Source organism: Mustela lutreola, chromosome 2, assembly GCF_030435805.1.
Source record: "Mustela lutreola isolate mMusLut2 chromosome 2, mMusLut2.pri, whole genome shotgun sequence".
Taxonomy (NCBI): Eukaryota; Metazoa; Chordata; class Mammalia; order Carnivora; family Mustelidae; genus Mustela; species Mustela lutreola.
In genome coordinates this window covers 219919221-219944288 of record NC_081291.1, presented here as the reverse complement: position 1 = coordinate 219944288, position 25068 = coordinate 219919221, and the positions used below count along the sequence as shown (strand labels likewise).

At 45.4% G+C, this 25068-nt stretch overlaps 1 protein-coding gene across 1 annotated transcript in view; it reads left to right on the top strand.

Annotated features, from left to right (window-relative positions):
• DSCAM (DS cell adhesion molecule) overlaps positions 1–24611 on the top strand; it is a 749662-nt gene extending 725051 nt beyond the window's left edge. Inside the window, exons 32-34 of the mRNA XM_059165108.1 lie at positions 7608–7805; positions 9348–9650; positions 23639–24611. Coding sequence (XP_059021091.1) covers positions 7608–7805; positions 9348–9650; positions 23639–23991 — 854 coding nt within the window. The 3' untranslated portion in view covers positions 23992–24611. The remainder of the gene's footprint in view (positions 1–7607; positions 7806–9347; positions 9651–23638) is intronic.
• The last annotated feature ends 457 nt before the right edge of the window (positions 24612–25068 follow it).

Sequence of the window (25068 nt, the reverse complement as noted above, 5' to 3'; positions counted from 1 at the left end):
CGATCTGAGCTGGTATCCAAATTGTGTCAGTTGAACCCAGTAACCCTTGGTAGTGATTTACTATGAAAGTGCTAGAAATTCCAGGTCAAGGTATTTTTTTTTTTTTAATTTGGATGACACTAGAAAACAGGAAGGTAATTAACATTAGTGAGTATGTACTCTGTGACAGGATTGGGATTAAAAGTTTATGTCCTATACGTTATCTGTAAGGCAGCCCTGCAAGGTACCTACTTATAATGGATATGAATAGATATGATAGCCTCTTTTTACAGGTAAAAAAAAAAAAATGGATCCTCAGAGAAGTTAGGTAAACAGCCCAAAGTTGTATACACAATGCAGAATGAAGCCAAGATTGAGCTGTGGGTCTGTCTTTGGACCTTGTGCTTTCCTCCTGCACATGCTTTTTCAGAAAAATTGTAGTCTTGGCTAATCCGGGGATTATGTTTGACTTAGTTATTAATATCTGCATCCATAATATATGGGAATTAATTACTGAAATGAAATTAAATCTCTTAATATGTATCCAGAGCTTATTAATTAGACATTCTCACTCCTTCATAATTGAAATTGTTTCTAAATCTCTTTAAGGACTGAGAAATTGATGTCCCGATTATTATCTTTTTGAAAGCTTTGATGTCTAGCTTTTAAATCTCTAATCACTCTGCAAAAAGTTAGATTCTCAGAGTGTTAAAATTAGAAAAATAAATATTACGATGTTAAAAACCACTTTTCATAAGTTCCGACTCGAAAGGCATTTGTGAAATGCATCAAGCACCATGAAGGAAACCAGTTGGTTTCTAATAACATCATAATTTGAAAATGGTTTGAAGTGTTACTGAAATTCATTTGAAAAATTGTCCTCAAGAACATGCTAAAGATATCTTTTATTTCCTCTTTTGTCTAACCTCTCCCCCTTCTTTCCCTAATGACATCCGCACACACTGAAGACCGGAGCAGCCATGAGAGAGAGTTAACTGTGCAAGGGAGTAGGAGTGAGAGCCTTGCCCTTAGGAACTGCTTCATGGTCCTTGGTATTCTCTCCAGCTACTGGCTTCCCTCTCATCATTTGCCTGGTCCAGGGTCTGGACACTTCAGGAGGCTGCCCAGATGGGTTTCTGAGCCACTGTCTGCTGTGCAGTGGAGGAAAGACTACAGACCCCGGGGGACTAAAATGGATGAATTCGTGACCTCAGAGGTTCACGGCCAGGCAGCATGGAAGCAGACGGAGACATTAGCAGGAAAATAGGAAAGAGGCAGAGGAAATAGGGCAGGTGCCCACGTAGTGGTTCCCAGACCCTTAAATGCATCAGGATCACCCAGGATGTCTGTTCAAAACCCCATTCCAGGGCTCCATCCCCAGAGGCTCTGACCCACTGGGCCCAGGAGTCCGCATTGTAAAGGACATTCTGGGAGATTCTGATGCTGATTGTCCAGAGCCCTCTAGAGAAATACTTCCCCAAGTGTTAGACCTGTGTGTGTCCCTGGCCTTTAATGCCATGGTACAGGACCTCTCAAGCTTGCCACACTCACAGCACTTGATTTCTTTCTGCCGGGAAAAACGAGGAAGCATTCCCACCTCCCCTTCAATGTGGGACTGGCAGAGCCGACAGAGGCCAGCCGTGATAGAGGAGAGGGAACTTATACCAAAGCACTGGGAACCTCCCAGCTGCGTGATCACACCCCCACCTGACTAATGGACGTATTGACTCGTGGACATTTAAAATATCAGCAGAGATGTGAATGTCGGTCCTAAGCAGACACTAGAACCAGCAAGAGGCAAGTGGAAAGCTGGAGGCAGATGGGCAGCACGTCCACGACTCTCAGACCTGTCACCCCAGAAGCATAGCTGGGGAGCTACAAGGATGCGGACATTCAGACCCAGAATTACGTACTAAGATTTTACTTGACATATGGCCCAGTGATGGGGACACGTCCTGAGACCCAAAGAGACATTGACTTCATCTTAGTGCAGGAGTCAGACGCAAACAACGAACACCATCATTTTTCATTTACCTGAGAGAACTCGGGGAAAGCAGGATATGAGGAAGAGACAGTGAGAGAGTGAGTTGGGGGTGTGTGGGGGAGAGGATGGGAGAGGCGGCTTTGAACACGAGTCTGGGGAGCCCGCCATTGAGGAGAAAATCTGAGTCATGGCCAGGAGGCAGCCTGCCAGGCAGAGGGAATGGGAAGGAAAAGCTCCTAAGGCCTGTTGGGGCAGAGGCGTCCAGGAACGCAGTGAGCCACAGGGGAGGTGGGAGGGGAGGCGCCAGCGAGAAAGCTGGCCTGGTCGCCAGGCCTCCTGGGCCAACCTCGGGAGTTTGCTTGTCGTGCTGGGAGACCTGGGAGGCTCTGCACAGGGCTCAGCCTGATGACCCCGTCACCTTGAAGCAACCACAGCTTCCAGAACGCTGCTTCCTTCCTTTGGGATGAACTTCATCCCGCAGTGTTTACAAACATTGGGCAGAGCTCCTCAAATGCATTCCTCAGTCTCTAGTCCAAAGCAACCAACCAACCAACCAACTTCAGAGCTATTCCTTTCATAACGTCTGCACAACATTCTCTATCAATAAACAATCTTCGGGATTAGCTTTTCCTTAAATATTCCTCCCAGAACCACATGAGGAGGGACGAAGAAATCGCATTTTTCATTTAGAAGTGGAAACAGTGGGGGATCCGCCTCCCACACCCACAGATGACCCCCAGCTCTCCGCTTGCGCCCTGTGCCCCCGAGTCTGTCATGGTGCCCACATGCAGACGCCTCTCCTCTCTGTCCCATGTGGTTGGTTCTCCACACCACAGCTGAGCGCATGTGCAGAGAAGGATCTAGAGTCTGCTTCCTCAGCAGCAGGCGGCATTATTACTCTGTTCTAATGATTCTAGGACGGCGTGGTCAAGGTCAGGCCTCTCTAGTTTAAAGAAGAGCATGTACGATATGTTGTTTGCACACTATCATGACTTCATTGTAGAAGCTATGTTTCTAGGCTTTTTTTTTTTTTTTTTTTTTTTTAGTTTTCCCAACTTGCAATAAAGATTCATTATTAGGTTGGGAGAAATCCCAACAGTGGGCTATGTAACTCTTCAATGAGAGGAAATTGGCTGTGTCTGCAGCTCTGTTTGTGTCCCTGTCTGTCCCTGTGGGTTAGGGTACAGGACAAAGAGGGGCGTCTCTTGGTGTCTGTGTCTGTGTCCCCTGCCCCCAGCTCCAGCTGCAGGGTCTGACACACAGTAGGCACTCAGTAAACAGACTTAAATATCAGCCCACTGTCAAGTTCTGAAATCAGAGTAAAAGGGATGGAAAAGAAAGGATGTTTAACCTTTTAGACAGTACGCAGGCAGTCCACTTGGCCTCTCTGTTCTCCATTTTGTAAGACATCTGATAGGCTGGAGGTCTGGACCCAGCCGATTGGAGGCTGCAGGTATGTACGCAGGGTCTCCCAGCGCAGTCCATGGAGACGACCAATGAGATCATCACAGGAGAACTTGAATCAACTCTCTTGGGCACAAACAAATTGTGCAAGGGTACAAAGACATAAGAAGTGAAATGTGTTAGACTTGACCTGGGGTTTGGGGTCATATTTACATGGAAGCCATCCCTTTGTCACCACCCACCCATCTGGACCAAGAGCATGTACAAGCACCCTTGATGCAAAGAGGGCTAGATTGGGAATGACTAGGACGCACTCCTGTCCTTAACAGCTCTACCCTTCAGCTGAAGCATGGGAACTCTCCAGCATTTGGTCTTGACTTTTTTTTTAAGATTTTATTTATTTTTTAGAGAGAAAGAGAAAGATCATGAGCAGGGGGAGCAGGAGAGGGAGAAGCAGTCTTCCCACTGAACCCCAGCGGGGGCTGGGGGGGTTGATCCCAGGACTCTGGGATCATGACATGAGCCAAAGGCTGACACTTCACCCGTGAGCCGCCCAGGTGCCCCTTGTTCTGATTCTTTAATGAGTGTATTTTTTCTACGAAAGCCTCTCTAAACAGAGTTTCTAACCTTCCTGATCCATGCACCGAATCTCTTCCCACCCTTTTCCCAATAAGCAGGATGTGCTCCAACCCTTTCCAAGTGTTTGTCACCCAGGAATCAGGCCAGGCCCCGAGATCTATTGAGCTCCTCCCTCCTTGTGTCGCATCAGCCCTGTGGTAGGTGAGGTGATAAGTCTGCTCTCCGAGATGAGGGAAGTGGGCACATCTGAGAAGCTCACCGCCAGTGAGTAGTGAAACTGGGTCAAAGGCAGGCAACCTAACTCAGCCGCTCTGTGTCTCAGGGGGGTGGGTGCTTCTTAGGGGACATCTGGGGACTGAGCAGATTTGCATATAGAAGTAGGGAGAGGTCCCGGCGTGCATCGACTCTTTTTTCACTGAGTCTTTGAAAACCAATGCACACTCTATCACCCAGAGCTGTACTCAACACCATACTACGGGAAAATACCTGATATAGGCCAGGAAATCCCGTATATAATGAGCTTTTGGTAAATATTTGTTCCTTACGTGATGGGAATGCTCAGGCCCCTCGGCGTCATCACCACGTGCAGCGGAGGCCACAGTCCCTACAAGATAGGCCAGCAAATGCCAGAGAATAAAAGCAGATTAATACCCAGATCACAGTACACATGACATGTTTTATAACCCTATTAGCCACAAAATCCTCTCTTATCCCAAATTCAGGATGATTAAAATAATTTGATTCACTGGGCAGAAAAGCTTAATGTAGGTTCAGACCCAGTCTTGAAAGGCCAAGAGTTATTTGTGTCACTTATCTTCTAATTTGTTGGCTGTTGAGCAAGCATGATGGCTCATCACTAAGTTGCATTTGTATCAGGATGGTAGGGAGCCAAATAAAATGCTTTCCATGCAGGGGCAGTAAATGTCAACATTTCTTTAGTAGATTACCTGGTAGGGCCTACAAAGGAGACTACCAAGTAGATGCCAAGTCAGATTTTCACTTCAGCTGCTATCTTAGGAGCTACCATACCAAAGAGTTCAGCTCAGGTACAAAACAGCTCCCAAAACCTGATTATAAAAAAAAAAAAAATAAGTGTGTCAACCACCTCAATATTCTACCTACTGAGATCATTCTGCCTCTAGGATGGTTGCTTAGAGAAGAACAGAATTGCAGCCTGTGATTTAGGGAAAGTAATATCATGACCTATATTTCCAGCATTATCAGGCCACTGATAAAACTGTCCTCATCTAGAAAAAAAGGATAATGAACAAAATTAACTTGAAAAGAGTTCCAGCTTTGAATAGAGGTTGGCATGTATAGCGTGACCATGGAATTTTCCACACAGGGTGATCTCAGTGAGAAAGAGGCTACAGTCCTGCCCCACTATGGGTGGGCAGGTCAGTGGGAGGAAACACAGGAGGGAGTTTGGGGGTTTGATAAAACAGCGTCCTTGAGGTGGGAAGATCAAACGGATACCCACCCACCCCACCACCCAAGCATCCGTGACAGGAGTAAATCTGATCCATGACTGTTGCTGCAAGAAACTTAAAGAACAAAAGTGAGAACCTTCCAAAAAATTTTTTTAAAAAATGAGAATCCTCAAGTCTTATGTAAGGGATAGGGTAATTTTTTGGAAAAGTTTCATTAGCATTTAAATAACAAGCTTCATTTATTGAAGCTCTCCTTGGGAAGTCCATCGTACCTGGAAGATACTTAGCCTCCTACCCATGAGAATATTTTTCTATCTCTTTGAGGACCTCTCTCTCAGCATTTCAGTGGAGAAGCACAATTATCATTCATGCCTTGCTGTCCAGAGAGCCTGGCACTCGAGCCTAACACATTTACATTCTAATCAAGGCAAAAAAAAATATATCTTCCAATAAATTCTTCTGTGGAATTTTGCAAGGAAGGGATGAAACCTGTCTTAAAATCAATGCCCCAAAGAATATGCACTGAGATGAAGCATTTTGATGACCCAGGAAATCTTAAAATATATCGATTTGGCTGCCATCTTAATGCTTCTCTCCAGCACTGTAGAATGATGGATTAGATTCAAAGTCCAATGACTAGAATTCGCAAAGAGGAAAATCCTACATTTAAAAGGAAAGTCCTTTTACCACTTCTAAGTGTCTGCCTCCCATGATCCAAACTGGCATTACAAAGGAGGCAATGTCACAGGAACACTGTATTAGACACTTAGATGTCCAGGGTGGGGATATCTGTGGTCAAGTGGTAGACAATCTTTGAGCCAACCCATGCCGTCCTGGGCTCCCTATTTACCACTTAATAGCTGTATCATTTCTCTCTGCCTCCACTGCCTCACCCATAAAATGATCTTGGGCTCTGTGGGTTCATCCAGGGGACTCTGTGTACCGGATATTATTGTAGGCTCTGTGAATGGACCTGAGGATGAACACCCTTACCCCTGCCCCAAAGAGACCTCCAGGTCCACGAAGGCATATTAGTAAGTCACTGTCCCAATGCTAAGGGTTTTCCATCTCAGTGTTGATCTTTTGGTCCTGCTCCATTAGGGCTGACTAGTCAATATTGACTGTGGTCTTGAGAGATGGCCAGACCATCTTGGTGGCAGTTACAAAATCCAGATACCGATTAACTGTGTATGCTCTGCATTGAACGTCCCATGTCTTGGACAAAGTTCAGACAATTCTCTTAAAAAGATGTTACCATATGCAAAGGACTAAGGGGAAGGTGTCATTCTTCTCTTCTGGGAAGTTGCAATTTAGTTGATGAGTAAAATAATCCTACTCAAGGCAATGAGTAAATGCAAAACCACAATAAAACTATATTGTTTCCTAGAGCTTCTGTAACAACATACCACAAACCAGGGTGGCTTAAAAGAACAGAAATTTTTTGTCTCACTGTTCTGGGACCCAGAAATCCAAGTGCAAGATGTCAGCAGAGTTACGCTTTTTCTGAAATCTGTAGAGAAGGGTCTTTCCTCACTTCTGCCTAGTTTCTGGTGATCACTGTGGATAACCTTTGACATTCCTTGGCTTACAACCCCAGCACCTCAATCTCTGCCTCCCTTGTTCCATGGTTGTCTTCCCTCTGAGTGTCTGTCTCCTGTTCTTAGAAGGACACTAGTTCTATTAGATTGAAGGCTGCCCTACTCCAGTCTGACTTTATCATAACTAATGACATCTTCTGTGACCCTATTTCCAAATAAGGTCACATTTGGAGGTCCTAGGGATTAGGATGTGGACATATCTTTTAAGGAGACATGATTCAACCCATAACAACCCCTTAAGGTATGAGAACTATAAAAAAGAGGCCATTTTGGAGCATATTTGGCCTAACATGGAAGATGGTGGTTATTCTCTTGAAGTTTGGGTGATGTGTGTTGAGCCAGAAAAACATTAAGGACTGAGAGGAAGGTTTGAGTCCGTAACTCCTGAGTCCAGATCTAATGTTCTCTATCCAGCAGGACTCTTTAGAATGTCTACATTTCACATTAATGTCTCAGTCCATAAGAGAAAGGAAATGGATTCTCTGGACAGGGGCAGTCAGGGAAGGCTTCCTGAAGGCAAGAGTCCTGCAGGGGTTTCTTAGAGCTGGCTGGAGAGAACCACGCTCAACACTTTGTTCATGACTGAGCATACTCCTAGACACTAAGAAATACGTTATTCTTGGCTCTTTGCAGATCCCACCACCAGGAGGAATGCAAAGGCAGGACCCACAGCAAGAAACCGGTATGCCAGCCAGTGGACCCTTAACAGACCCCACCCCACCATTTCAGCACACACCCTCACCACAGACTGGAGGCTGCCGACGCCCAGGGCTGCGGGATCAATGGACAAGGAGAGTGACAGCTACAGTGTCAGCCCCTCACAAGACACAGGTAGGAGTCTGCACACCTCCTCCGCAACCCTGCGGATGAGCATGGCCCACAGATGGGCTTCAGAAACTCCTACTTATGCTCCTTCAAGGTCACTTTCAAATTGTTAGGCTGCTTATGTAACAGGTACCAGTACAACCAGGCAGCATTGATGATGCCCAAGGCCCGGTGATTTCTGCAAAGCAAACTCCAAAGGCATCTGTTTTGCAGGTGTCCTGAATCTCAGGAAAGTTCCTACCCCACTGAGAGACACAGACACTTTAAAATTTTCACCCACACGATTGCAATAATTCCTGATTATATTCTGAGGGCACACATGACCCACTACCATCTCTGGGTTTAAGAGGCTTCACTTGAAATTTCATGGCAAGGTCATAGCACCCTCTATAGGGAACATAGGCTGATCCTCTTGACAATTAAACAGGGGCTGATTATAAGGTAAGTCATCCAGTCTGTGCCATCAACCACCAAGATTTCATTTCAGAGAGAAGACAGGGCCTAAGAATAGCACCGGCCTGTCCCACCCCCCACCTTAACTTTTGAAAAGAAATTATATCTAAACCTAATAGCTGTAGGAAATTTGCATACTCATTTTCTTTTGTTCTGGCTGATATACTTTAAAAATAGTGTTCCAAAGGTGGAGTGTTACCCTGTACATTTATTTTTATGGCTGTTATTTCTCTCAGAAGAGTCTCAGAGTTCCACAGAGGTGATACAAAACTTTTTAGTGTGTAAAATAGAGATTCCTCTGACCAAGACACTCCTCCTTTGCTCCTGATGGCTCTCTGGGCCCCATAAAGGGTGGTGATCACAAAGGATGAGTCTGAGGGACCAGGGGCAATTCTTCCTACCTGCCAGTTTTGTGCAGCGTCACGGGCTTCATTTCCAACCACCATCACGCCCTCCTTGCCAGCCTGGGGCTGGAGGAGCCTAACAACAGAGCTCAAATCATTCACGTCAATTAAAATCTCTGTGGGACAGGCTGATTCACAAGTCAGAGCAGGGGTGGACACTGCCGTCCGTGTACACCATGTTCCCAATTATTCACCATGTTCCCAATTATTTTAACGAAATGCAGAATTTTTTAAAGGTTATTTATTTATTTATTTGACAGAGAGAGAGAGAGAGAGAGCACAAGCAGGGGCAGAGGGAGAGCAAGAAGCGGACTCCCTGCCGAACAGGGAACCTGATGTGGGACTCGATCCCAGGACCCTATGATCATGACCTGAGCCGAAGGCAGGCCACTCAGTGGCAGAGCCACTCAGACGCCCTGAAACACAGAAATTTTTAAGCGTTGCTGGCTGACGACAGTGTCCCAGGCTGGGAAAATTTCAGCTGAAACCAAGTTCCATGAGCCCAATTTACCAAGGCACACAGGGCAGGCCCCATAGTGACAAAGGCAGTTCTCAGCCAAAGACCCCTCAGGACCCCAGCCAGGTGGTGCAAGGATCTGGGAAAAGCAGCCACAAGCTAGAGACGACTGTCCAGTGGGTGTGCCCGTAAGCCATCACTGACCCGTCTTGTTCTCTCTCTTTCACACGGCAGATCGAGCACGAAGCAGCATGGTCTCTACAGAAAGTGCCTCCTCCACGTACGAAGAACTGGCCAGGGCCTATGAGCACGCCAAGATGGAAGAGCAACTGAGGCACGCCAAGTTCACCATCACGGAATGCTTCATATCAGACACATCATCGGAGCAGTTGACGGCAGGGACAAATGAGTACACAGACAGTCTGACCTCCAGCACCCCTTCAGAATCGGGGATATGCAGGTTCACTGCATCTCCCCCCAAACCTCAGGATGGAGGTCGAGTGATGAACATGGCGGTTCCAAAGGCACATCGGCCAGGTGAGCAAAGCAGTGCATGGACCACTGGGGAGGAGACGCGTCTTCCTGATTCACACCCGTCCCCTATGAAAGCAGGTCCTGGTGTTTGGACGTGGGGCTCTGTTTACAGGTTGCTGTGTAATGAACCACCCCAAAGCTTATGGGTTTCCAAAAGTGACAGTCAGTTATTTTGTTTACAAATCTGCAATGTAGTCAGGGCTTGGCGGGGACAGCTGCCCAGCTGTGTCACTGGGGACGCTCACTCAGGTCTGGAGGAGCCTTTCCAGACACCTTCCTCACCTGGCAGCCTGGTGCTGGTCGTGTCTTCCCCGGGTGGGTTTCTCCCCAGTGTGTCTCCAGCTTCTTCATATCATGGCAGCTTCGTTCTTAAGCAGGGGTCCTATAGACAAACAGTAGAAATAGCCAGTCTCTTAAGGTTGGGCATGGAAAGTGACACATCATTTCTGTCATATTCTGTTGTTTAAGCAATCAAAGAGCCCAGGGAGCTCAGGTTGGAGAGAGTCACCACCACGGGATGAGAGGAGGCTCAAACACAAGAGGCTTGAGTTTTAAAGCTGTTGTTCTGAGGACTTTGGAGGAGAGCGATCTCACTGGTGGGCTAGTGCTTGGGCCTTGGTTTCATCGAGCTACCCAAAGTGACAATGACTGCCTGGGGTTTGGTCAGCCACTGTTCGGTCTTTGCCTTGAGCACATGAGAGTGGACTGGGTATGTGGGAGTGGACTGGGTGTGTAGATAGCAGCTCTGAGTTCTAAGGTCTCCAGGGCCTGGCAGATCATGTGCATAAGTGAAGAAATGGGGAGCATGAAGAAGGGAAATGATTCATGAAAGACAGTTTGAGTTCACAGACTGTCTAAAGGGGAGAGACTCCAGCATCTTCCTGCCAACTCATCTCAAGTGAAAATGGGGGGCCAGGATAAGTGACTTTCTCAAGAGAAGCCAGAAATCTTGGTTTCCTATGAAGAGCCGCAGTTTTCAAGTGTTGGGTAAGATATCTGCAAACCGGGGCGCCTGGGAGGCTCAGTAGGTTAGAGCCTCTGCCCTTGGCTCAGGTCATGATCCCAGGGTCCTGGGATCGAGCCCCGCATCAGGGTCTCTGCTCAGCAGGGAGCCTGCTTCCTCCTCTCTCTCTGTCTGCCTCTCTGCCTACTTGTGATTTCTGTTAAATAAATAAATAAATATTTTTTTAAATAAAAACAAGATATCTGCAAACCATTGTAGAGGACAAATAAACAGGTCTGTATACTGAATCCAACCATGGCAGCCAGTGGTTCTTCTCATCTGAAGACTCTTCCTCTTCACCCTGAAAGAGCTGCCTGTAGACTTTTCTTTGTGGACTGGCCTATGCTTTCTTGTTGAATCTAGTTTTATTTCCCTTTTTCCCATTTTCTGAACTATTCTACTAGTCCTATTTCAAAAATTTATCTTTGCTTTTAAATTACTGCAATTCCTTTGAGGTTTATGGCATATAGCCCAGCTGAAATGAGCCTTATAAATGCATAAAAATATATAAAATAAGAATTGTCTATCCAGCAACTAATCTTCCAAACTGAGTCAAAATTCATGCCAGCATACAATAAAGAATGATGGCTTCATTTATTCTCATTCTGTCTACCTCCTCAGGGAGAAGATGAGCTGTTATTTGTGGGTGTTTTTATTTCAAGCATTTCTTGTTGTTGGCATTTATTTGCAAGGCAAATGCAGAAAAACATAGGATAAAAACATAAGCTCTTTGTGGCCGTTAAGCCCAAGACAGAGGAACACAGGAAAGAAGAAAATGTGCCTCATTTGGGCACATTGTTTAACTTTGGTGGGCTTCAGTTGCCCCATCTGTAAAATGGGCATGACCTTGGTGTAAGATGTGTGTAGCCTAATTTGGGTAAAATGGTTAGCAGTTGTTGTTTTTGTTGTTGCCTTGTTGATGCTGTTGTTAGTACTCTCATGGCGACACTATTGTGGTCTCCAGGTGAGCCGTTGGCTCCTCTCCTCCTTCCCTCTTTTGTTTACTTCTCTTCGGTGGCCACAGACACCCTGGGAAGCATCTGCCTCATTTGGGTATCACCCAGTTACATATGCCATGCTTCCATTGGCGGCCATCTTCCCTTGCATACAGTAGCTCCTGGGAGAAATGATGGTCTTACTTGTGCAAACTTTGAATTAATTAAAGGCTTGAGTTTCTTTTTTTTTTTTAATTTTTATTTATTTTTTAAATTACTTTTCACTGTTCCAGAATTCATTGTTTATGCACCACACCCAGTGTTCCATGCAATAATACATGCCCTCCATAATACCATAATACCACAATACCATAATACCACCAGGCTCAGCCATCCCTCAGCCCCCTCACCTCCAAAACCCTCAGATTGTTTTTTCAGGTCCATAGTCTCTCATGGTTTGTCTCCCCTTCCAATTCCCCCCAACTCCCTTCTCCTCTCCATCTCCCCATGTCCTCCATGTTATTTCTTATGCTCCACAAATAAGTGAAACTATATGATAATTGACTCTCTCTGCTTGACTTACTTCACTTAGCATAATCTCTTCCAGTCCATGTTGATACAAAAGTTGGGTATTCATCTTTTCTGATGGAAGCATAATACTCCATAGAGTATATGGACCACATCTTCCTTATCCATTCTTCCGTTGAAGGGCATCTTGGTTCTTTCTGCAGTTGGGTGACTGTGGCCATTGCTACTATGAACATTGGGGTATAAATGGTCCTTCTTTTCACTACATCTGTATCTTTGGGGTAAATACCCAGTAGTACAATTGCAGGGTCATAGGGAAGCACTATTTTTAATTTCTTAAGGAATTTCCACACTGTTTTCCAAAATGGCTGCACCAACTTGCATTCCCACCAAGAGTATAGGAAGGTTCTCCTTTCTCCACATCCTCTCCAACTCATGTTGTGTACTCTCTTAATTAATTTTGGCCATTCTAACTGGTGTAAGGAGGGATCTCAATGTGGTTTTGATTTGAATCTCCCTGATGGCTAGTGATAATGAACATTTTTTCCATGTGTCTGGTAGCCATTTGTATGTCTTCATTGAAGAAGTGTCTGTTCATGTCTTGTGCCCATTTTTTGACATGATTATCTGTTTTGTGTGTGTTGAGTTTGAGGTGTTCTTTATAGATCCTGGATATCAGCCCTTTGTGTGTAATGTCATTTGCCTCTTTGTTTTGTTGACTGTTTCCTGTGCAGTGCAGAAGCTTTTGATCTTAATGACATCCCAAAAGTTCATTTTTCCTTTTGTTCCCTTTGCCTTTGGAGACACATCTTGAAAGATGTTGCTGTGGCCAGTGTCGAAGTGGTTACTGCCTATATTTGCTTCTAGGATTCTGGTGGAGTTTCTTTTTCAATGTCTTGTTGTTCCTCTTGTTAGATTCAATTTTTTAAAAAAGTTTGAAATTTTGTTATGACATTGTTGCCTGGATCCATCAGAACAATTGAGAGATCACAATTAACTGAAGTAGCATAGTCTTAAAATGCTATTTAGACTAAAATGATTTTATAACTTTAGGTATGAGTCATTTTTTTAAGTCAATGCAAGACCAAATATCCACAAACTTGGTTTTGTCCACTCTAGATTACTGTATTACTATTATTGAACATTTGATATGCTTTTTGGAAAGCCTTTCTATTGTCTCCTTATAATGAGACTAAATTCAACAACAGGCACAAAAGCCAAGGCTACAATTTATTATTCTGCTAACTGGAGGCTGTGTCAAATTTATCAGTTCCTTGAGCTGCACTTTCAAACCTCATTCCCACCTTTGTCACCATGGCTCTAGATGGCATCAGTCAGCCTGTGCCTCAGTGAAGTTCCCAATCTCTCTGCATTTTTCTCCTCACCATCAGCTCTTCTTGTGTGATGGTCTTTTCTTCCACTTGTAGTCCAAAGCTTTTAAACACTGCACAAATCAAGTTAGGATCAAGCTAAATCAACATGGCCAGATGCTTGCTCTAGGAAGACAGAAAACGTGTCTTTATTGCTTTCTTACTTCTCTTCCAGTGTCTAGCAGGTAATTTGGCAGCACTCAAGAAATATTTTAAATGACTTAAGCACTGAATATATGCTTCTATCACTGTGTCTGATACATAGAGTAGGTACTTAATAAATATATTGAAGGAGTGCATTTATCACCGTTGTATTGATGACAAGACTGGCCAATTTTAAAACGTGACAATTATTAGAAATTCTTAGTAAAATAAAGAGAACGTTTAAGTCAACCCCACCTTCCAGCTTACCTTTAAATAAAGTGACTTATTTTCTAGTCTTGCTCTTCACAAATTAAGAGGAAACCTCTTCTACAGGTAAAGGGGAGCTGCCCATGGCATGTGACACCTCACAGAGAAGGCAAACATCAGAATCTCGTTTTAGATGTTTAACTATACCTGAATTTTGAATTTACTGAATTTGGGGGACTTTTTTACTTTAAATAAAATGCCAATTATTCTATGGTTTTATTTTCTACAATAATGGATGTTTTTTTCCAACTTTAATAACAAAAGACAAACCAAACAAACAAATAAAACTCTATCTTCCTCTAAGAAATTTCTCTCTTGGTCAAGACTACTTCCAATACTCTGATTACAGTACCTGTTCTTGGGTTCAGATACCACTCTGAGCCAGCTTCTAACATTCTTGGGATTGTGGCTGCACCTCCATTTATGAGTTTATCCTATGCAATCAAGAAATACCCTTGCACAAAGCTACTTAAATCAATTTAAAGCTTCACATATGCAACCGAATGCATCCTGGCCCCACGAGCAGCAAGAGAAGTGTCAGCCCCTTTATATCTCTGCACTCACACTCTGGGGTCCTAACCTTAAATATATGTTCATTGGCCCCTCCCATGATGGACATACTTGACATTCTCCAGCCGCAGATGATCACAGACTGCTGCCAACTTGTTGGTTCTCTAAACAACCAGGTACCTGAAGCAGTTTTTGGCTTCCAGTGTTTGTATCCATTCACACTGTCCCTCACACCCTTCTTTAATCAAAAGGGAGAGTATGGAGTAAGAGGTGCTTACTTGAAGGACAAGCCGACCTCTGCTCCAGCAGCGCCCTCCAATGAAGGCTGATCTTCCTGTTCTCAGCTGTCTCTGTGATTGTGCTGTTTCACCTCCAAAGCCCATGTGGTTTTCATGCTGGCTCTTGAATCAGAATTAGACTCCAGAGATCTTCACTGCCAAAAATCCTTCTCCACAGACTCATTCTACCTGCATCTACCTCACCACCTGCAGAATGAGCTCTGCTCCCGGCAGGTCACCTGGCACGGACTCCCTCCTCCTGACCCAAGGCACCACAGTGGGTTCCTCTCAAACAGTTCTGTATCTCCCCTCCCCTCACCCCTTTGGGTTAGGTAATGGGAGGTCCTATGTCTCAAGTTTGCAATCTTCTCCTCTTTTTTGCACTCAGTACAATGAGATTTTGAAATTTCTATTATGGATGTTATTCTAAGAACTATGGAAAGGGTCTCCTTTCAAGTGCAAGTATCTTTGATACTTCCACATGGACACAAACAGATGTGCACCCCATACATGCATGCACGCATGCCACGCACACTGAGCTTCTCTGGCCTCCATCCTTCCAGAGATGCCCCTGCTTCTTCCCTCACAGACTTCCAGCTTCCTTTCTAACTTCATCATGTCTTTTTTGATCTCCCACTCAATAGGTGGTCCCACTTTCAGAGCTGGAGATACGATAGACAAGATGCACAAAGACCTCATCTTAAGCAAGTTTATATTCCTGGTTGGAAAGACATACAGTGATCAAATAAGCAAACAACACAGTTTCAGATCATGATAAGTGCTGGGAAGGGAAGTAATGGGATAGGGGATCAAGTCTGGCAGGGGTTAGGGGTTGGGGAGAATGGTCCAGGAAGTCCTCTTGGAGCAATGAGTTGTGAACTGAGATCTAAGGTGAATGGGGCAAAGAAACTCCGGAAGACATCCTAAGGTGACAGTGGTGTGCACAGAGGAAGAGCAAAGGCAGGAGATTGGAATGAGCCTCACATTCACCACCCATAGCAACAGTTAGCTCTGAGCTGACAAACTTTCAAATACTCCCATAATATTTAAAGTTAGAAAGACCTGGGGGCCATGAACAGCACCTCCGAATATTGCTCCGCATACCTGCCATGGGTGGACCTAAATATTTCACCATGCTCATCCTGGCTCACTGCTAGGACACTGATTTTTTTTTTTAATTTTTTTATTTCTTTTCAGCGTAACAGTATTCATTGTTTTTAAACCACACCCAGTGCTCTGTGCAATCCGTGCCCTCTCTAATACCCACCAACTGGTTCCCCCAACCTCCCACCCCCTGCCCCTTCAAAACCCTCAGATTGTTTTTCAGAGTCCATAGTCTCTCATGGTTCACCTCCCCTTCCAATTTCCCTCAACTCCCTTCTCCTCACTGATCTCTTTAACGCGTATTGGCGATTTCACCTTCTTCAACTGTCTTCGACAAGACTGTCTTGTTATTTTAGTTTGATGTCTCCAGGACACATGAAGTGATGGTAGGACTCCTTATGCAGGGTCCCAAACTTGGAACTCCAAGCCCACTTGCCTTTTGCACTGGCCTCCTCCTCTTTCTGCCTCTGGTTTCAAGGGCCCAAGTCTTCTCAACTTTCTGAGAGCTCTTGTGGTTTTATCGTAGACACTGCTGCTTATGTATATCTTCCAATTCCTAAGTGTGTGTTTTGTTCAGACTGCCTTTTTTCCGACTCCAAGCCCCTTAGCTCACTGTTTTTCTTGGTTAGTTTATTGGGGTTCAGCTTTAGTTGCTGGGGATCCCATGGGTGGTACAAGGTAAGGAGGAGGTCTGTGCCTGGTAACTTGTAAGGGAGAGGTAGGAAGCCCATCTGTGTCCTGCAGAGTGGCCAGAAGAAAGTTTCTAGATTCTAGTGGCACAGATGACAAGCAAAAAGGCTTAATCACAGTGAAAGTGCATCTCCAAAAAGTCCCTGTGAAAACAGAAATCTATTACACTCATTTATGCAACCTATATTTATTGAATATCTTCTCTATAAAAAGATACTGTATCAGGTATTATCCTAAGACATAAAAGTGTTAATAATATTAAACCAATGCTTCCCACAGTTTCCTTAATTGGTCAGAATAGCAGGTAGTATCCTAAACAGCAGAGACCTATAGATACAAAACAGATGAATAAGGAAATCTAAGAAACAAGGCAAAATTCAGCTTCTGGAAGACAGGGACCACACACACCCCCCAACACACAAACACACACACTCTCCTGTGAGAGGTCATGATAACCTGAAGGTGCTGGGAATATACAAAACTGCAAGAAAACAGCAAAGACCATCATATTTCCATGGGGCCCTGTGTGGGCACAGCTGGCACCAGCTTCTAATGCATCCTATATCCCAAACTAGGAAGCAACGAGCTTTAAATTCCAGTGTGTGGTGACATTCTGGTGTTGAAATCCCTTGTGTAGCTGTCCATTGCTCAGGATAGAGACTCACAGGGTTTTGAGAAACCAGACCTGTCTTCCTCACTGGTCATGACTCCTGCTCTCTGGACTCCTAAACTCCCCAAATGTATATTCCATCTGCCTAGAATCCTCTCATTTCCAGGTTAACTTTGTCCTTCCGTAGGATGACCCAAGGTGCACAGGATTGCTGAAACAGGTCTGCCAGCCCCACAGTGGAGCAGGGGCAGGTCTCCTAGCAGGCTCCCTCCTCAGTAGTCCCCAGTGTGTGGGTCCTCAGAGATCTTAGGTGGGAGCTGGTGCTTCTTTGAACCTCATGGACCCTTTCTCACTGGGTGCTCCAAACACCCAGCTAAGGGATTCTGACCTGGTCTCCACGCTGGGTCAGGTTTTCCAATCCTGCTCTTCATTCAGAACTATTTTATTTCAGAAAAATCATGAGCAGCAACAAACTCAAAGCCCCACTTTGTATCTCAGTGTAGTTTTTAAAGTTCACCAGTGAGTAGGAGGATCACAATATTGATGAGCTCTTAAAAATGCATGAAGCCTCCTAAATACAAGCCAAGAATGGTAACACAATCCACGTACATGGACCTCTGGTATCAATCTCTCATTATTTATTTAGGGGTTTTCCTGGGGGCCATTTGGGAGTGAAGATTCATTTACCAAGAGAGATTCATTTACAAGTTTTCATTACCTTGCAGCATTAATATTAAACTAAAAAAGTGTTAGATCTCTTTTGCCTCCAGAATGGGAAGACTCCATACTCTCTCCCCTTTTAACTAGCTGTTTAATGCTGTCATCATTACAAGTCTGATCTGTGTGGTTCTTATTGAAATTGCTAGAAGTCAAGGTAAGCATCTTTTGCTTCTTACCTTTGCATCAATACCCAACTCCATCCAAGGGCAGATATGAAGCCTTATTAGAAATGGATGAAAGTTCCTTTTTATATGGCCTCAGAGGAGAGCTAAGACCCAGAGACTCTGATTCATTTTCCTTTTACACGTACTTATACATGCTTTCACAGGAGCTAATGAAGTATTGCATTGGAAGGGGAAGAAAGCTTTTGCCATGTGCCTCAGAATTTTAGGCTCCCCAAAATGCATTCATTTGTTTTGTACTTATCCTCAAATTCCTAATGCATTGTTCTTGCTCAATTTTCACAGGTTAGATAGTAAAGAGCATAAGAAAGACTCTTACAGACTTGAGAGTGCCCTTAGAAATGACCGTGCCCCCTTCACCTGCCTAAAGATAAGATGCAAAACTTGAAGGGTGTCACAGAACCATCTACAGGTAAAGGCAGGATTTTAGCAGGAAGCTCAGAATTCTCCAGCTCATGTTCTTATCCCATTCTAAGCTCCCACCTCTTCAGACCAAATAAGAGGGAGACCTTGTGACTGCCGTTGCGTGAGACCCATCCCTCACTTTCTCCCAAGAATGGAGACCATAACTCCTTTTGGATTAGTAGATACTGAGCAGTATAATTACTTATTTGATAGAATGAAATGTTTTTCTAATAAAATTAAAGCAAAATAAGGGTCCACATGGAATTGTGAACTTTAGCCCCTTTAAACCATGGCTTCTCAGGGTCAACACAGTGAGCACTAAAGGCATGGGGGTGAGGGGCAGGCAGTGGCATCCTATGCTTTGTAGGATGTTGGACAGCATCCCTAGCCTGTGTCCAAGAAAAACCAGTGACAGCCACACCCCAGCTGTGATATCCAAATAGTCTTCAGACATGGCCAAACACCTCCTGGGGGCAGAGTCCCTCTTTGCTGAGAACCACTGATCTCAACTTTAGACATTTCATTCCCAAGTGTGTGCACACTGAATGGCAGGAAGCACCATCTGAGAATAGATTCGTGGAACGCACATCCATCATAGATTTTCTGAATGGATGCATTCTTGCTCTTTTTCAATATTGATTTTCACCATCCTTCTTCCAAAGCTAAAGTGCATTCAGACTTCATGTGTGCCTCTGATGCTACCGAGAACGTTTAGGAAATTTGGGTCTCCAGATAGGAAGGTTTCAGATGAGTGAGGCTGGTTTACTGTGAGTTTTCATGTGGTGGGGCCAACCGTGGCTTGAAATCTCCCTCGGGGAGGATGGCAAGCTTTGAGCACCTACCTGTTGGTGGATGCGGGACCGTCAGGGCATCTGGGGGTGAGGAGTTAGGAAGGTACCCATGAGCAACGTAGTTAGGGACAGAGGTAGAAATCGATGCCACTTGTTTCATGTGAACTTTCGGAGATACTAGTGGTACCCAAGGTCCATGGCCCCTCAGCTCAGCCTCTCAGAGCCCCTTCTCCCCAAGGGTATGTCGGCCCCTCCAGCTGTGCCGCCACCCCATGTCTCTGACTCAAGGGCTGTGGGCCTCAGGAGCAGAGCACAGAGGGGTGTTCATGACACACAAGTGCATGAATAAGCATCACAAAAACCAGTGGATGGAGTGTGTCCCAAAGGCTCATCTGGGGCTCCTAGCCTCCGTCACTGCGTTTGCACTCATGCTGGGTTTGGGAAAGTAGCTAATGGGTTTAGCTAACTAGGAAAGTGCTAGAAGTGTAGTTAGTTAGGTAAATAGGGCAGAAGGAAAACATGGAAGGAGGCATTGTGGTTCCCAGATCCTTTCCCTTCCAGCGGTCAGAATGTAAGACTAGGTCTTCCTGCCGCCTGTCCCTTTCTCCTGGATGCCTCATTCTCTCCTTGTGGTATCTGTCCCTCCCCCCAGGATCTCCTCCCCTCTATCCTCATGACATACACACAGTCTCACACACACACACACACACACACATACACACACAGTCACATGGACACACGCACATGTACACATACAATATACACATACTTACACACACAAACACATGAACACATCATATACACATCATATACACACAAACACATGAACACACATACAGATGGCACATGTGTGCACACACATGCGCATGGAGACACCTACACATGAACACATTTACATGTGCATATGCACAAATACACATATGCACATACACAGAAACACATATGCATGTGTACACAGATAGACACACAAACACATACACACATGAACAGATACGCATACACATGTGTAGACACACAAATGCCACACACTTTCCTTGACATGGTGCCCTGGCATCTGCGTTGCACACGGCTGCCAGCTCCGTCCCCCCACCTGCTTGCACTGTCTCTCTCACATCTTCCTTCTACCTTCATTCCATGGAGGAGAGTGTCGGCGTAAGGAAAACAAAACAAGAAGGAGAGAGAGAGAAAGGGGAGGGGTAAGGCTGAGTAAAGCAGAGAGGAGGAACGCAGATGATTCAATGATTCAATCCTTGCTGAAAGTAGAGGTGAACTCCACTGTAGCTGGTTTTCCAGAACATGCTCTAAGGTCAGGGTTTGGCTCTGCCTATGTTTGTGGCAATAGTGTGTCAACACACAGGATGCCAAGGGCTGTGTGTGCCTGGTAGAGGTGATTATAGAGTTTAAGGCAAAAAAAAAAAAGATCTTTGAATGTCTCCTAGGTCACTGCTGCTTTCACAAGTATGGGACGCCTCCAGAGGGTCCTGGCAGATTAGCTTTAGGGCATGTTGCCCCACAGAGTTGGAGAGGGTTCAGCAGCCAGGAGTGGGTCACCTGGGGGTGGCTGGCAGTGAGGAACCAAGACACCTGTTCCCTGTGGGTTCAGATGCCTTTGAAGAGGCTTCTACTCCCTCCTGAAGGAGACTTCAGGGAAGCTACCTCCAACCTAGTCCTCAGGGGGTCTTTGGGGGTCAGTTGGACAGGTGTCTGCCTCCGCAGGGAGCAGAGGAACCAGGGGAAGAGGTGCTGCCTTGGCTTCTGTAGGGAAGAAGGGCAGGTGGCAGGTCAGAGCACAGGGTGGAGACCCCATAAACCACAACTCTGTTGGCTGCAGTTACTGGTCTCTCAAGAGAAACCCCCTCCTTTCCTGTGACTGACGTAAGCAGACATGGTTCCCATACAGTAGATGCATTCCAGGAGGTCCCAAGTGAAGTTTTCCCAGCCAAGAAGAAAGGACATCTATGTGAGTGTCCCATAGCTGGCGTAACAAAGGGCCAAAAACTGGGTGGCTCCAAACAACACGGATTTATTCTCTCACAGTTCTAAGGACAGAATTCCAGAATCCAGTGTCAGCAGGACTGTGCTCCCTCCCGGGACTCTAGGAAAGAATCCCTTCCATGCCTCCTCCAGCTCCTGGGGGCTCCAGGCATTCCTTGCCTTGTGGCTACATCTCTCCCTCCCTCTTCACATGTTTTTTCTCGTCTTCTCTGTCTCTAGTCTCCTTCTGTCTTTCCTTATAAGGACACCTGCCACTGGATTTAGGCCCACCTGCAGTCCTGATGATATCATTTCCAGATCCTTAATTTAATTATATCTACAAAGACTTTCTCCTACAAAGGTCACACTCACAGATTCTGAGGATTGGGACATGGACCTATCTTTTGGAAGTGGTGGACACTAATCAACCCACTGAAGACAGAAACCAAGGTAGAAACCCCTGGCCAGTCTCCAGTCCCTAACTTCAGACCTTCTGAGAAGGGACATGTCTGGCTGAAAACCTTTCACATGCATTACCTAATTAGACCTGCGCCACAACTGTATGTGGTAGATTCTACTATTATTCCCATTTTATGAGTGAGGAGACTGAGCCCAGATTAAATGCAGGCAATGCCTCCCAGACCTCTCCTCCTAATCCGCACCATTAGAATCCTTGTTTAGTTTCTCCCATGGAAACAGGCAGATGGAGGGTGGGAGTCTGAGAAAAGCAGATGTGCCAACATCCAGAGGACAGTCGCCACGGTTTCCATTCCTCTTCTCTGGCTGGAGTAATAAGCACATGTGTTGCCTCAGATCTGTAGGCACCTGAAAAACATGGAAGATGTATGGGTGATTAGAGATCCCAGTTTCCCAAGTGGTCCTTGGAGCGGCACATGGGTTGGGATTTTAATGGACATAAAATGCCTTTAATAAACAAAGCTCATGACAGATTACTCTGGTGCTTTTTTCCACATAAGTGCATGAATTATTAAGAGAACACATTTGCAGCATTCACACTGTTGAAAGGGCTAATTAGAGCATCGTGCAACTTAGTAAAGCTTTGCTTGAAAACCTGGATCACTCAGAGATATTGGATATTCAGAGGTTGTCGGCAGACCTGCAGTAAAGTTAGCAAACACAAGTAACCCTCGTACGTGATGTGGGCACCGTAGTGTTTCCATTATTAAGGATTTCTAATTCTCACCCACCTTTTTCAGCTACCCCAGCCCTCCTGATCACTGAACCTAGTGTGAAAGCCCCTGCAGGCAGAGGGCAGCTATCATGAGATTTGTCTGTAATTTCAAACACATTTGTTCCACCTAATCTAGGACCTGAGCATCCTGCAATCCAGCTGGGACCAACAGCCTATTGTTTTTCCAGAGCTTAATAAGCCCTGTTCATTCAGTGGGGAGTAGCTGGGACAGAGACTCATTCCCAAATCTGTGACAACACATTACAAATATGTCAAGTGTTCAGAATTCAGTTGGGTCTCAGAAACAGCATGAGGCCCTCTTGACCTACATTTTCAAATAACCCTGGAGGTAAATGAATTCCACATTTTCTCAAGTATGTGAACAAAATGATAAAAGAGTCATTGTCATGAAAGTAAATAAAAGAGCAAATTCATGTCATTTGCTCATTAAACTCTTAAGAATAAAAGACAGGTCATTGCTTTTAGGAAATTGAATATATAAAAATCCACACCTCCTTCCCATCACCCTCACACCATCCTCCATTTGGAAGGTAGGCGATGCTTTATGCCTAGCTTTATGCCTCACCATTACATCCCCCTGACATTCTGCGGATGTCCTCTGACCTCAGGCCACCGCCATGCCTCCCTCAACCTGTGCATCCTCTTACCTAGAGTCTCAGCTTTAGGACAGCCCACTCCCAGCCTGTTTTCTATCTAGAGCTCCCTACACAGTGTGCCATGAAGGAGTTACAAGTGAGCCGAAGTAGTGAGCCCCTCCAGCCCCAGGTAGCCAGGAGGAGCCCCTTGCATTCACCCAGCTTGCTGCCATCAACACGCCTTGTCTGCATGTGGGAAAGACAGAAGCAGGGGCCTAGCCAGTGAGCCTTTCCTTGGCATCCGTGCCTCTCTCCTTGAGCCCCATGCTCCACCAAGCACTCCCGATCACATACAGGGTCCGGCCCATCACGCTTTATAACCTAGGATGCACTGTTGGCCTTTGATGTACATTTTTCTGTCCCTCGTGAGGTTTTGAAGGATCCTGTTACCTCTCTTTCTCTGGCTGAAGTATGACGCTTAAGATTCTCAGTTAATGTGCCATAGAAAAGCCGGCTTGCCCTATGCCTCACGGGGCGGGAGGTGAGGACGGTCCCACCTGTCTCTGTGGCGACCTCTGACAAGGGGTCTTGCAAACACGGCCCGGTACGGTGACATGCCCAGCTCAGACACCCGAAAGGCACTCGGCCCCTGCTTAGCAAAAGCCAACTAACTGCTCTGTGTTTCTTTGCAGGTGACCTCATACATTTGCCTCCATACCTTAGAATGGACTTTTTGTTAAACCGAAGCGGTGCAGGCACAAGCAGGGACCTGAGTTTGGGGCAGGCGTGCTTGGAACCTCAGAAAAGTCGGACCCTGAAGCGCCCCACGGTCCTTGAGCCAATCCCCATGGAGGCCTCCTCTTCCACGTCCTCCACAAGAGAGGGACAGCAGTGGCAGCAGGGGGCTGTGGCCACATTACCTCAGCGAGAGGGAGCAGAGCTGGGACAGGCAGCTAAGATGAGCAGCTCCCAAGAATCGCTGCTCGACTCTCGGGGCCATTTGAAAGGAAACAATCCCTACGCAAAATCCTACACCCTGGTATAACAAACAGCATGACTGGACAGCGGCTGTAAATACAATTTAAAAATTCAATCAAAGCTACCTTTTTTTTACGGAATTCCAATATTTATAATTAAAGAAAATTGCCAAAATATATTAAAAAAAAAAAAAGAGAAAATACTGAAACCACAGACAGTGCAAAGACTCTCCTGCTTTTTTTCTGTCTGAGTGTGAGCTCCATCTGCCTGGGCATCTGATTTTTTGGGAAAGAAGTCCAGTTTTATGATCTTCACAGGTTATTGCATTTTTACTGATTTTCTACAAAGTGCATGGGGGACTAATTAAACCTTCTGACTGGAAGTTCTATCACACAAGATTTAAGAATGAAAACGGGGAAAAAATTACCCTCTTTGTGAATTTAAAAGGAACATTGATTTGGGGGCAGGGGGGAGACTTTAGTCATGTTTGCACACCTTTCTTTCCCATTAGAAACTGGGTCCTCAATTTGACCTCCTTCTGTTGTGAATTAGGATGAGTGCCGTCAGTGAAGGGGTGGAGGGAATCAATTTGATTTTCTTTTCTGTTTATTTTTTAATTTAATGAGACACTCTTTGCATTTTGTCTAAGCGAAATAAAAAAGAAAAGGTGGTCTGCCTTTATTTCGATGTCTACCTCTCTTGTCTCCTACTGATTGCTGGATCCTTCTTCCTCTTGATGCTTGTGTTTGCAAACACCAGGGCTGAACCCAGAGTCCAATTCAATAAGCCAGAGAGGGCACCAACATTCCAGCCTCTCAGGGATGGCTGGGAAGAGCACAGAAGACGCAGCTGGTCCCGACCACAGTCAGGAACGGGCCAGGTACTCTAAAACTCCCAGATGTTCTGCTCCTTCCTTGCCTCTCCACAGAACCTCTTGCCCTAGCTAGACCAGGGGTCAGCAAACCATGGTCTGGGGGCCAAATCCTGCCAACTGCTGCTTTTATAAATAACATTTTATTGGAACACAGCCATGCACATCATTGGCATGTTGTCTATGGCTATTCTGTGCCACAATGGCACAGATGAGTAGTTACAACAGAAATGGTACGGCCTGCAAACCAGAAAATATTTACCATCTGGTCCA